Source organism: Rhinopithecus roxellana, chromosome 20 (assembly GCF_007565055.1).
Source record: "Rhinopithecus roxellana isolate Shanxi Qingling chromosome 20, ASM756505v1, whole genome shotgun sequence".
NCBI lineage: Eukaryota > Metazoa > Chordata > Mammalia > Primates > Cercopithecidae > Rhinopithecus > Rhinopithecus roxellana.
The window spans coordinates 46,658,524-46,672,886 of NC_044568.1; the positions used below are offsets into that span (position 1 = coordinate 46,658,524).

Sequence of the window (14,363 nt, forward strand, 5' to 3'; positions counted from 1 at the left end):
CTTCCAAGTAGTTGGGACTACAGGCATGTGCCACCATACCCGGCTAATTTTTTGTATTTTTTGGTAGAGACGGGGTTTCACCACATTGACCAGGCTGGTCTTCAACTCCCGAGCTCAAGCAATCTGCCCACGTTGGCCTCCCAAAGTGCTGGGACTACAGGTGTGAGCCATGGTGCCTGGCCTATCTTTTCAATTTCTAATTGATTTATCTATCCTTTTCAATCAGATTATTGTCCTAACCAATTTATGATCAATCAGTTTTTTTCCAACTAAATTATTTTGGCCAAGTTACCTGGAACTTACCATATTATGCCAAAACCTATTATATGAGCTTCTGATTTTATCCCAAACTCAGATAGGATGAATCTTTTAAAAATTATCTGTCCATGAGGAGAATGGTTGCAAAGCCAGAGGATGGACTCACTTAGAGCAGATTAAAAAGCAGGGCCATGTACCCTCTAGTGCCTGTGGGTGTTTGCGTCTGGGCAGTGGCACCAGAAGTCGGGTGGTATGAAGATCCTGACATAGGTGATTTTGTTTTCCTGCCTGAGAAAGGTACCAGTTTCAGAGCCTGAGGCACTGTCTGACTGGAGGAGAGGCCCTCAACCCTGATGTGAGGGAGAAGTGGAAACGCCAGACCAGTGTGGAGCTGTACGAAGGCTATGGCCAGTCTGAAACGGTGAGTACTGGAGGGGCCAGGTCCCCTCCAGGGCCCCACCTCTCCTCCACCCAGGGGAAAAGCTGATAACAAAACTCCATCAGCTTTCCTTCCCTTTTGATTTCTATATGTTCTCACTTATAAGCAAGAGCTAAGCTATGAGGATGCAAAGACATACAAAGTGGTATAAAAGACTTTGGAGACTCAGAAGGAGGAAGGTGGCAGGAGGGGTGTGAGGGTAAAGAAACTATATATTGGGTATAATGTACACTACTCAGGTGACAGATGCACTAAAATCTCAGAATTCACCACTGTAAATTCATCCATGTTACAAAAAAACACTCGTACCCAAAAAGCTATTGAAATACACACACACACACACACACACACACACACACTTCTTTAAAATTAAAAAAAAGGTACTTTAAAGTGCTTTTACAATTATACCATGACCAGCAAACCAGCCCTCACGGTTGAAGGCATTGTTTGTCTCTACCAAGACAGCCTACATGTGCTGCTGTTCAGAGTTCCAGATTCTAAGCAGCGTCCTCTACAGTCATCTAGGAAGAGATCTGAGGATCAACTGAGTCTTTTGGCTCAGAGATGCACTAAGTTCTTTATGTTTGAGTGCCCCCTGGAGTGCCCCATAACTGTTTGTTGACTATGGAAAGAAAAGAAGAAAGGCAAGAAGGAAGGAAGAAAATAGGAAGGAAATGAAGAAGGAAGGGAGAGAGGAAATAAAGAAAAGAGAAAGGAAAGGAAGGAAGAAAGGAAGGGGAAAAAGATGAAAGGAAGGAAGGAAATAGTGAAGAAAGAAGAAGGGAGGACAGAGGAAAATACAGAATGAGATAACGGGGAAAGGAATGAAATAAAGGAGGAAATAAAATGAAGGAGGGAAGGAAAAAAACAGGAAAGGAGAAAGGAAAGGAAAGAAGGAAAGGAAGGAGGGAGGAAGAAAAAAGAAAAAAAGGAGGAAGAAAGGAGAGAAATGGAGAGAGGAGAAGGGAAAGAAAGAAGAAAGTGAGGGAGGAGAAAAACGAGGATGAGAGAAAGAGTTATCAGGCAGGGCAAGAGAAAGGCATGGCCCAGGAGAGAAGCTAAGTGGAAAGGCTCTTCTTTATCCGTACTGCTTTCTCCCCAGGTTGTCATCTGTGCCAATCCAAAAGGCATGAAAATCAAGTCTGGATCCATGGGGAAGGCATTCCCACCCTACGATGTGCAGGTAGCAGCCTCCCCCAACTTCTGGCGAGGCCTGGCGTGGAGAGGAGAAAGACACACAGGCCTGGCTGGCACAGGCCTCTGGGCTGCTGCAGTGGCCCAGGGTGTAGACACTCATACATGCACCTCTGTGATCTCCCTGCCAGATTGTGGATGATGAGGGCAATGTCCTGCCTCCTGGAGAAGAGGGGAATGTTGCCATCCGTATCAGACCCACCCGGCCCTTCTGTTTCTTCAATTGCTATTTGGTAAGGGATGGGAACAGCCATTCTCATGATAGTGACTGTGTGCTAAGCATTGTGCACCACACTTTGTAAATATCTATTTGTTTAACCCTTACAATGACTGCATGAGGTAGGTTGTTACTATTATTAGTAAAGTTCTGTTATTGATAAGGAAGACTATTATTGATCAGGAAGCTGCTACAAAGGGGAAGTGACTTATCCAGCATCATGCAACTAGTATAGGCAGGGCATGGGATTTAAACGGGGTGTGTCTGAAAGTGCAAACATACAACATGAGGGCAGCACCGTTGTTTTAATGAGGAGAAAATCGAGGTGCAGTAAAGGAAAGGAGCTTCTGAAGGTCAAACTGCAGCCGGGTGCGGTGGCTCACACTTGTAATCCCAGCACTTTGGGAGCCCAAGGCAGGTGGATCACCTGAGGTCAGGAGTTCAACACCAGCCTGGTCAACATAGTGAAACCCCGTCTCTACCAAAAATATAAAAATTAGCCAGGCGTGGTGGCACGTGCCTCTAATCCCAGCTGCTTGGGAATTTGAGGCAGGAGAATCGCTTGAACCGGGGAGGAGGAGGTTGCAGTGAGCCGAGATCGCAGCACTGCACTCCAGCCTGGGCGAGGGAGCGAGACTCCATCTCAAAAAATAATAATAATAGTAACTTAATAAATACATAAAGGTCAAACTGCACTGTTGTGTCAGAGCTGTCTTCAGGATTCTTTTTGTGGTTTGCTAGCAGGGCACAAACCTGAGATTTCAGTCCAAGTTTCTGGGATAATTTAGTAATTGCTTCTCTTTTGTATTCACCTTGGCTGGTGTTTATGTTGGGCTTTCTTTTCTTCACAGCTTTCTCTATAAAACCCTCAGACCTGACTGTGCACTAGAAACTCCTGGCAAGCGTCAGTTATTGCTGATGCTTGAGCCCCACCTCAGGCTAACTAAGATCAACATTTCTGGTGTGGATCAGTTTCCCAGGTGATTCAAATGTGCAGCCAAGCCTGAGAGCCACTGCTTAATAGAAATGCCATCTCATGTGTCTACTAAGCTGTCAATCAGCTACAGAATTAGAAGGAGCAGAAACAAACCAGTCCATTTGTTTTTGGAATGTTGCATTTTAATAGTTTTTCTGTGACTACAAGAGAAATAATCTTTTACTTTATTTTGTTTAAAATCACAGAAACTTACAGAAACCCACAACATAGTAATCATGCCAAGCTGAGATCATGTTAACATTTTAATGTATTTTTCTGCTAATCAGTCTTGGAAACAATAGTAAATCTTTGACCCCACTGAAAAATATATTCATTCATTATTTATTGTCTATTTCGTGCCACTCGGTGTGGAGCAGGACTCTGGTACTTACTGCACTTGTACACATTCTTTCTGGTTGTGAGATCATTCCACTGAGTGTACTAAAGTAATTTGCAAAGTTATTTGCTAGACAAGAATCTTTTTTTTTTTTTTTTTTTTTTTTTTTTTTTGAGATGGAGTCTCGCTCTGTCGCCTGGGCTGGAGTGCAGTGGCCGGATCTCAGCTCACTGCAAGCTCCGCCTCCCGGGTTTACGCCATTCTCCTGCCTCAGCCTCCCGAGTAGCTGGGACTACAGGCGCCCGCCACCTCGCCCGGCTAGCTTTTTGTATTTTTTAGTAGAGACGGGGTTTCACCGTGTTAGCCAGGATGGTCTCGATCTCCTGACCTCATGATCCGCCCGTCTCGGCCTCCCAAAGTGCTGGGATTACAGGCTTGAGCCACCGCGCCCGGCCGACAAGAATCTTTAATTTTTTTGACTGATTCTTTCCATCACCTGTACCAACAGTTAGTTTTCTTTCCAGATCTTTTTTGTTTCGTTTTGTTTTGTTTTGCAACACTGTCTTCTCACTCTGTTGCCCAGGCTGGAGTACAGTGGTGTGATCTTGGCTCACTGCACTTCCGCCTCCTGGGCTCAAGCAACTCTCGTGTTCCAGTCTCCCGAGTAACTGGGACTACAGGCGCACACCATTTCACCGAGGTAATTTTGGTATTTTTAGTAGAGGCGGGATTTCGCCACCTTGGTCAGACTGGTCTGGAATTTCCGGCCTCAAGTGATCGCCCTGCCTCGGCCTCCCAAAGTGCTGGGATTACAGGCATGAGCCACAGTGCCCGGCCCAGCTCATTCTTAATTAAGAGAAAAATATTAAATCTCTTCTGTGAGAATCATGAAACGTGAAAATTATTACAGAGAATCTCAAACCAAAATTGTTCTGTGATTTTTGATAAGCTAAGCTCATTCTCCCCCCACAATAAACATAAACATTTCATATTCATGTTGGTCATTCCCATTTAGTGGAATTGCACATGTCAGTTACATGAATATGCCCATGTCAACTTTATAACCCATATAAGGAATGTGCTTATCTTCCTAGGGAAACAAATTGTCAAATGCACAAATATTTGTTATAGTGCTGGCTGTTTATAACAGATAAAAAAGGTGGAGGGACTATCTAAATTTCTAATACCAGAAATTAGTTATGTAAAGGATTATGTTATATTATAGCATTGTGAACAAAAGCCAAAAAAATAAAAAGAAAGAAAAGAAAAAGAAAGAAAGAAAAAGAACAAAAAGGAGAAAAAGAAGAGAGAAAAAAATTTTAAAAAAGAACCCAAATTTCTAACACAGGAATTTGCTCAAATAGCTAATATCACCACCACACAGAAATATTAGGCAACTATTTAATACAGTTTTTTTGGAAGCAGGGTCACATTCTGTCACCAAGGCTGGAGTGCAGTGGCACAATCATGGCCACTGCAACTTCGACTTCTTGGGCTCAGGTGATCCTCGCACCTCAGCCTCCCGAGTAGCTGGAACTACAGGCACACGCCACCACACCCGGCTAATTTTTTTTTTTTTTTTTTTTTTTTTGTAAAGATGGAGTTTCACCATGTTGCCCAGGCTGGTCTTGAATTCCTGGGCCCAAGTGATCCACCTGCCTCAGCCTGCCAAAATGCTAGGATTACAGGCAGGAGCCACCACACCTAGCCTATAGGAGTTCTTAATATATTCTTTATATTGGTCATTTGTTATAAGAGTTGCTAATATCTTCTTCCCCAGTGGTAGCTTGTCTTTCACTTTCTTTCACTTTCTTTAAGGTATTTTTATTGAACAGAAGCGTTTATTTCCATGTCATCAAATCATTACGTTTTTAAATGTTATGGATAGTGCTTTTTGTGTCTTATAAAATCATTTTCAACTTTGGGGTAGGAAATACACATATTCACCTATAGTTTCTTCCAATAGTCTTATAGTTCTGCTTTTGACATTTAAGTTTATAATCCATCTGTGGTTGATGTATGCATGGTATGAGATAGGGGTCTATTTTATTTTTTTCTATATGAAAAACCAATTTGTTGAATAAATCCTCCTTTTCCCAGTTATCTGTCATGATAATTTTGTCAGATATAAAAGTGTAATACAGGTCAGGGGTGCTGGCTCACACCTGTAATCCCAGGACTTTGGGAGGCCAAGGCACGTGGATCACCTGAGGTCAGGAGTTAGAGACCAACCTGACCAATATGGAGAAACCCCATCTCTACTAAAAATACAAAAATTAGGTGGGTATGGTGGTGGGCACCTGTAGTCCCAGCTACTTGGGAGGGTGAGACAGGAGAATTGCTCGAATCCGAGAAGCAGAGGTTGCAGTGAGCTGAGATCACACCACTGCACTCCAGCCTGGGCAATAGAGTGGGACTCCATCTCAAACAAATAAATAAATTTTTGAAAGTTTGATATAGTCATAGTTAGGTTTTGGCACTTTCTTGTATTTCCTTGATCACTTACTCTGTCTCCATACTGATACCATAAAGTCTTATCCACAAAAGCATTACCATAAGTCTTCATATGTGGGAGAATGACTCTATCCTTGTTTTTCAACTTATTTAGAAGTGTTGTACCTAGTCTTAGCCCTTTGCTCATTCATTCACATTTTAGAATCAACTTGTCAAGTTCCTTGGAAAATGTTTGCTAGCATTTTGACTAGAATTGTATTGTCTATAAAACAACTTAGGGATAATTGACATCTCTATTAATTAAGTCTATCTTGTTTTGTTTTGAGACAGTCTTGCTCTGTCACCCAGGCTGGAGTGCAGTGGTATGATCTTGGCTTACTGCAGCCTCTGCCTCCTGGGTTCAAGTGATTCTCCTGCTTCAGCCTCCCAAGTAGCTGGGATTACAGCCACCCACCACCACACCCAGCTAATCTTTGTATTTTTAGTAGAGATGGGGTTTCTCTATGTTGACCAGGCTGGTCTTGAACTCCTGACCTCAGGTGATCCGCCCGCCTTGGCTTCCCAAAGTGCTGGGATTACAGGCATGAGCCACTGCACCAGGTCGATTAAGTCTTTCTTTCATTTATTTATATCTTCCTTAATGTTGTGTAGAGTTTTAAGTTTTCTCCATACACAACTTAGAGATTTTGTGCTAGATGTATTTTTAGGTATTGGTAGCTTATATTTTTTTCTTTTTTCTCGGAAGGTACTTGTTGAATTGAGATATAATTTACCTACAATGAAATTCACCCATGTTACGTATGCAGGTTGATGACTTTTAACACACATACGCCCCTCTGTAACTGCCACCACAGTCTAATATGGAACATTTTTCACCCTCAAATCCCCTCTCATTCCCCTTGACAGCCAATCCTCTCCACTCCAGACCCAGCAATTGATAAATTGTTTGTTGTCACTATGTAATAATTTTGCATTTTTAAAAAAGAACTTCATATAAATGGAATCACAAACTATTCAAATTTGTCTGTCCGGTTTCTTTACTCAGTATGATGTTTCTGCAAGTCATCTGTGTGTTTTTATGTATTTTTATTGCTGAGTAGTAGCTTTTTCTTTAAAACTTTGAGAATCAGAGTTTGATTGCTTTTCGCTTTCCTCTACTCTTGCCCCACACCAATGGGCTTTTTGGTGAGCCTTTCTCCCTCCCTTCCGTCCCTCCTTCCGTCCTTCCTTCTGTCTTTCCTTCCTTCCTTCCCTTCTTTCTTTCTTTCTCTCGCTCTTTCTTTCTTTTCCTTTCTTCCTTCCCTCCTTCCCTTGCTCCTTCCTTGCTTCCTCCCTCCCTCCTTCCCACCCTTCATTCCTTGCTTTTCTTCTCTCTTTCTTTTCTCCCTTCTCTTCCCTTCTCTTCCCTTCCCTTCCCTTCCCTCCTCTCCCATCCCTCCCCTTCCCTCACCTCCCCTCCGCTTCCTTTCCGTTCCTTTTTTTCCTACTTGGAGTAGCCCAGGCTGGAGTGCAATGGCACAATCTTGCAACCTCGCCCTATAGCCCAGGCTGGAGTGCAGTGGCAGAATCTCAGCTCACTGCAACCTCTGCCTCCCGGGTTTAAGGCAATTCTCCTGCCTCAGCCTCCCGAGTAGCTGGCATTACAGACATGCACCACCACACCCAGTTAATTTTTTTTATTTTTAGTAGAGATGGGGTTTCACTATGTTGGCCAGGCTGGTCTTGAACTCCTGACCTCAAGTGATGCACCCACCTCAGCCTTCCACAGTGCTGGGATTACAGGCATGAGCCACCACACCCGGCCTAGCCCTTCACTTTCTACCCTCAGTGATTCCCGAGTGCAAAGAATATTCATGTGTTCTTTTGTCCTAAAAAACACAGCCAGTGGCCCTGTGGGGCCCTTCTAAGGATGGTGGTGGGTGGCTGCCCTTAACCGTTCGCTGGCAGTTGATTCCAATCAAAAGAGGGAATTCCCACAACTAAACAGGGCCATAGCTCCCTGTCCATTGCGGAACTCTGGGTAGCCTGGACTTTAGGAACTGCTGAACTTTCTGTTGCGTGATCTCCAGCTTCCTACAGGGGGCTACCGGCGCAGTAACTGGCCTTAGCGGCTATTCCCAGAGGGTCCTTCACGGGCTTTCTTTGTCTTTCAGGACAATCCTGAAAAGACAGCTGCATCAGAACAAGGGGACTTTTACATCACAGGGGACCGAGCTCGCATGGACAAGGATGGCTACTTTTGGTTCATGGGAAGAAATGATGATGTGATCAATTCTTCAAGGTCAAGTTGTCTGCACTTTCCTCCTCCCTTTGAAGTTTCATGGGGGTTGAGGGAAGTCCACTTGGAAGAGTTTGTTTTTCCCTTCCAGCTACCGGATCGGGCCTGTTGAAGTGGAAAGCGCCCTGGCAGAGCATCCTGCTGTCCTGGAGTCGGCTGTGGTCAGCAGCCCAGACCCCATCAGGGGAGAGGTAACCAGTGCACCCAAGAACACGGCCTCCTGCTTCTGTACCTATTAGCACCCAGCAGAACAAGCAGGAAGGCTCAGATTGTCCTGTATTTCACCTCCATCCATGTGCCACAAAGTTGAAATGCCACCATCAGACACACGTTGCCTTCGTGTCTTTAGAGATACAATTACTCTCTAAAGGGACATAACGGGAAAACACCAAGACTTTGCTTTTTAGCAGACACAACTGGGTTCCAAAGAGGCTGGCTATGGGGCAGGAGATCTTAGGGGGAGGTGCAGGCTCTGTTATCCGTCCTGTCTAATAAAAAGTCATTTTCTATTTGCAGATGAGGACATAGTGAGCACACCAGTCACAGTTTGCTGATGGCTGTAACCTGAGAGGAATAGGATATGTATCCAAAATGACCTTGATATACCAGAAAGATAGACCAAACTTAATAAGCTGGGCTTTCATAGGAGAAATCTTTTTTTTTTTTTTTTTTTTGAGATGGAGTCTTGCTCTGTTGTCCAGGCTGAAGTGCAGTGGCATGATCTTGGCTCACTGCAACCTCCGCCTCCCAAGTTCAAACGACCTTCCTGCCTCAGCCCCTCTCCCAGTAGCTGGGATAACATGGAATGTGTCACCATGCCTGGCTAATTTTTGTATTTTTAGTAGAGACAGGGTTTCACCATGTTGGCCAAGCTGGAGTCTTAAACTCCTGACCTCAGGTGATCCACTCACTCCGGCCTCCCAAAGTGCTGGGATTACAGGCATGAGTCACTGTGCCCAGTCAGGAGAAATCTTCCTGTGGGTCCCAGAGGAATACATAGTATGTGAAAGATCAGCTTACAGGCAGACTTAGCTACTTTTCACTGGCTTACATCCAACATAATCCTAAAGCACAAGTTACCTTTTGAAAGTTAGTGCAACATCAGCCTGCATTCTCAGAAGCATCAGGACCCCAGGAGAGATTCTCAAAGTCTGGTTCTTGGACTGCTTGCAACTGTATCGTCTGAGATTCTTGTTTAAAATACAGATTTGTAGACCTAAAGTCAGACTTACGGAATCATAATGACTGGGAATGCAGCCCAGAGAATCTGCATTTTAGCCAGCCACTCCTGACCAAGTGATTCTTCACTAAAATCAGAGGCCATTCATATAGAATAAGGGAGGTGTGGAGTCCCATTGATATGCTGAAGAAATCACACCTGAAACGTATGACTAGTTCTGTATGCCATGAGTTAACTGGGATTGTGACAAATGGCTGTGTGCTCAAACTTAATCCATGTACACTGCTTAGAACTGAGTCTGGTGCGCAGAAAGTGCCCAACAAATGTTTAGTAGTTACAGTAGTAAGAGGAAGCTCTTCCTAAAAGGATATCTGTCTGAATCTGTTTGTTGTGCTCGAGTCTGGGACACTTCCTCCTCCCTGGCATAAGACAGCCTGCAGGAAAGATGTGGGCAGAGAGACCCAAGGTGTAGAATGTCCTTTGGAATGTCTGGAACAGAAGTGGTGCAGTTCAGGGTCTGCTGATTGCAAATGTTCATCCATGCAGACCCCCAAATACCTAGTTCCCCTTGAAATTGACTGCATTTTCCTCAGTCCCACCTGTTCAAACCCATACCTACCTACCTTGTTAGGAAAATCTGGAAGTAAATGGCCGTAGGAGTTTATGAACCTCTTTTCTCCAAAATATTTGCTTCTTAAGAGAAGCAACGTTGGCTTCAAATGGTGTCATTCCAAGTATGGGGAGTAATTTGAGAAATAGGTAGGAATTTGAAATCAACCCACAAAGGTCAATGCTCCTAGTAGTCACACCTGGAAAGGCCAGCAAAAGAAAAATTGATGTTGTTTGTGTCACTGGCTGTGCCCAAAAAACTAGTAGAACTTTCATGGTGCAAAGGTAAATGTAGGCACTTATTCAAGGGTCACTTAAGGAGAAAAGAGTTGTTTTACAAAGTCTGATCTTTTCTGGGTATTTGTTTTGCTGCAGGTAGTAAAGGCATTTATAGTCCTTACTCCGGACTACTCCTCTCATGACCCAGAGGCACTAACGCGGGAACTCCAGGAGCATGTGAAAAGGGTGACTGCACCATACAAATACCCCAGGAAGGTAAACATCAGGGTTTCCAGGGTACAGTGATCTGGGAATCAGATGGGCACGCTCTGCCTGGGCCCCAACTCAGGGCCAGGCCCTGTGACAGGCTCTGGGGATATGGAGAAACTTGTAACCCTGGCTGCTGCTTCAGTTTTTTTCTGTATTTCTTCACTTGGGTTCTCCCCAGAGCACATTTTGTTCTTGCTCTAAGAACAGCCTGATCCCTACCTAAATCAGATACAAGAAGTGGTGCTCACATGCTGTCAAAAAGATCCTGTGCTCCAGGCTCCAGCTGTTTTGCTCCTGGCAGTTTAGGGAGAAACCCTGAATCAAGGACAGGCAGACAGTAATGGCTCTTTCAAAACAAAAGTCTTTTTGAGAAATGATGATTTCCAGGTGTTTTTTGTTTTGTTTTGTTTTGTGTTTGGTCACTAGGTGGCCTTTGTTTCAGAACTGCCAAAGACGGTTTCTGGAAAGATCCAAAGGAGTAAATTGCGAAGTCAGGAGTGGCGGAAATGAGGTGCAACCCCAGGAAGGCCCCGTAGACCTCCGAATGCTCCACGAGAAACTAATGGATCACTGGTCAGCCCCCATGGGGAGCATCATCTCTTCAACCCTAAAGATGTCAAAGGCCTGCAGCTTCCAAACGGCATCCCCAGGATCACTGCGCAATGCTGGAAAGAGCAAAAGAATATCATTGGCTCCGACCACATAGATGCTGCGCAGCCTAGCGAATGCTTGGTGGTTTGACTTCTCCCTCTGTCTCAGGGGAGGCTCAGCGTCTGCCCACTGGTCTCACTAAGAGCTTCACATATCCATTTGTAGGACAGGTTACCGGAGCCCTGGGGCACTTGTGGGTACTCATTCTCTGCCAGTGGGAATGTAAAGGCTTCACCCTTTGTGTGCAACTATTTGGTAAAAGTATGCGGGTATTGAGGACCGCGGTGGTGATGGTGGAGAATGAACAGACACAAGAGACAAAGACAAACAGAGAACATGGCGGCCGCGCCTAGAGCCTCCGCCTCACTTTATTTATACTCCATAAATCCCACGTCAGCAAAAATAACACAATGCAAAACAAACTTTCTGCACCCAGATGTAACCTTCTGCTTAGTTCCTTGTCTCTAAGTTCTTTCTTATTTGTCTGCCTTCTTGGCGCCTACTAGAGTTCATTAAAAGTTCAACTAGAGATACTGTCCTTGACTACTGGAGTTCATTAAAAGTGCAACTAGCTAGAGATACTGTCCTTGAGCCTTATCTATTCTTAGCATATTGTTTTCAATGGCCCCTGCATGCGGGACCATAAAATTGGCAATATCCTTTAGCTCAGAAATTCTACCTTCCTAAGTCACCACAAAAGAAAAAAATCAAAATGCAGAAAATGTGTGGTGCACTAAGATGATCACGCAGCATTGTTTAAAACTAAAAAAAAAAAAAAAAAAAAACTAACATCCAAACAACAAGGAAATGATTCACAAAATTGTAGTACATTAACTCAATAACATATAATGTGGCCATTAAAATATTGAAGAGCAGTTTAGTATGTCTTGGGAAAAGTGTAAGCTATATTAATTTTAAAAATCAGAATAAAAATATTTGCATACTGGAGAATCCTAGCTCTGAAAAATAAAGGGGAAACTAGTTAATTGTAATTTTCCTGGAGATTGAGGAGGGAGGGAGAGAAAATAATGGATGGTAGTTTTTCTTCTTCCTTTTTCCACTACATTTCTGTATTTTCCAAGTTTTTGTACTAAGCACATACAGCTATTTTAATGAAAAAGTTGTGTTAAAGAAAGCACATGCTGCTTCATGTCTAGTTCTTCCTCCACATACTCACACATCATTCCCAAAGGCTACTGTATTATGTCTGTATTAGTCAGCATTCTGCAAAGGAAGAGAAGCAATAGGACATATACAGACATAGGAGAGGGGATTTAAGGTGGGAATTGGCTCACTAGATTTTGGAAGCTGAGAAGTTCCACCATGTGCCATCTGCATGCTGGAGACCCCAGGAAGGCCTGTGGTATAATTCCATCTGAGTCCAAAGGCCTGAGAACCAGGAGAGCCAATGGTATAACTCCCTGTCCGAGTGCAAAGGATGGAGAACCAGGAGCTTCACCGTCTGAGGACAAGAAAATGCAGATGTTCCAGCCCAAAATGAAGGAGCAAATTCGTCCTTTCTCCTTTTTCTCCTCTTCATGCTCTAATGGATTGGAAGATGCCTGCCTATGTGGATGAAGGCAGATCTTCTTAGTCTATGACTCTATCTCTAGTATCACCTGGAAATACCTCCCAGAGACACCCAGAAGTAATGTTCATAGCTATCTGGGAACTGTTAACCCAGTCAAGTTGACACGTAACATTAACCATCACAAAGTCTTATCCAGGAGGGGCATAAGGACCTGAAGCCATGGCTCAGGCCTGCAAACAGGAAAGGGTGGTTCTGGGAGCAACCTGGAGGAAAAGCAGCAGATGGAAACTGAAGCAATCCCAGTGCTGCTGACCCCACCCCTGGCACCGCCACATCCTCCAGGGAAAATTCAGTGAGCACTTACTCAGTACTGAGCTCTGAGACTGCAGTGATACACTAAAGCCAGCCTAGTCCCTACCTATGTGAGTTTTCTGGGTCTGCCATAACAAAGTACAACAGACTGGGCCATTTAAACAACAGAAATTAAAGTCCTCACCGTTCTGGTGGCTGGAAGTCTAGGATCAGAGGTTGGCAGGCTTGGTTTCATTCTGAGGATGTTTCCTTGGTTTGTAGATCGCCGACTTCTGCCTTTGTCTTCACGTGGTCTTTCTTCTGCCTATGTGTGTCTGGGGCCCAATCTCCTCTGCTTCTAAGGACACCTGTTATGTCTGAATGGATTAGGGCCCACCCTCATGACCTGACTTTAACTTAATCACCTCTTTAAAAACCTTGTCTCCAAAGACAGTCACAGTCTGGGGTACTGGGAGAAACTGGGGTATCTGGGGTTAGGCCTTCAACGTAAGAATTTGTTTCAGCCCAAACCCTTGTGGAGTTGAGTCTAGTAAGAAGGCCATTATTATTTATCACAGAATAATGCATATAAATGTACAGTTGTAATGCCATGAAGAAAAGATTACATTTAAGACATAGACTGGGGGGACTGATCAAGACTCAGGGGGGCTGAGGGTATCAGGAAGGATTCTATAAGAAAGTCCCTGGGCTGAGTACGGTGGCTCACGCCTGTAATCCCAGCACTTTGGGAGGCCGAGGCAGGTGGATCATAAGGTCAGGAGATTGAGACCATCCTGGCTAACACAGTGAAACCCTGTCTCTACTAAAAATACAAAAAAATTAGCCGGGCGTGGTGGCGGGCACCTGTAGTCCCAGCTACTGGGGAGGCTGAGGCAGGAGAATGGCGTGAACCCGGGAGGCGGAGCTTGTAGTGAGCCCAGATCGTGCCACTGCACTCCAGCCTGGGCGAGAGAGCGAGACCCCGTCTCAAAAAAAAAAGTCCCTGAACTGGGTGCAGTGGCTCACGTCTGTAATCCCAGCACTTTGGGAGGCCGAGACAGGTAGATCACCTGAGGTCAGGAGTTCAAGACCTGCCTGGCCAACATGGTGAAACCTCGTCTCTACTAAAAATACAAAAATTAGCTGGGTGTGGTGGAGTGCGCCTGTAATTCCAGCTTCTCAGGAGGCTGAAGCAAGAGAATTGCTTGAACCCGGGAGGCAGAGTTTGCAGTGAGCTGAGATCACACCACTGCACTCCAGCCTAGGTAACAGAATGAGACTTCATAAATCAGTTCTGTCTAGGCAGTGGGCAAGGTGAACCCACTGGGCAGTTACAATTCCCTTCCATCAAACCTACCTGCTGGCTTTATCAGTAGCCTTTTGTCATATACAGGCTGGAGGTGAGTGAAGCTCCAAAGTCAAGTTGGGATTACTTCTGAGCATGTCATGTGACACCCTC

The 14,363-nt window shown here is 44.5% G+C and overlaps 1 protein-coding gene across 2 annotated transcripts in view; it reads left to right on the forward strand.

The window, feature by feature from the left end:
- Positions 1-11,424, forward strand: part of ACSM5 (acyl-CoA synthetase medium chain family member 5) — a 29,346-nt gene extending 17,922 nt beyond the window's left edge. Inside the window, exons 8-14 of one of the 2 annotated variants that reach the window (XM_010388561.2) lie at positions 556-679; positions 1,800-1,880; positions 2,023-2,124; positions 8,029-8,156; positions 8,245-8,344; positions 10,318-10,437; positions 10,858-11,424. In XM_010388561.2, the coding sequence (XP_010386863.2) occupies positions 556-679; positions 1,800-1,880; positions 2,023-2,124; positions 8,029-8,156; positions 8,245-8,344; positions 10,318-10,437; positions 10,858-10,941 (739 nt within the window). In that variant the 3' untranslated portion in view covers positions 10,942-11,424. The remainder of the gene's footprint in view (positions 1-555; positions 680-1,799; positions 1,881-2,022; positions 2,125-8,028; positions 8,157-8,244; positions 8,345-10,317; positions 10,438-10,857) is intronic. The other variant, XM_030925586.1, reaches the window with a different exon arrangement.
- Positions 11,425-14,363: the final 2,939 nt, after the last annotated feature.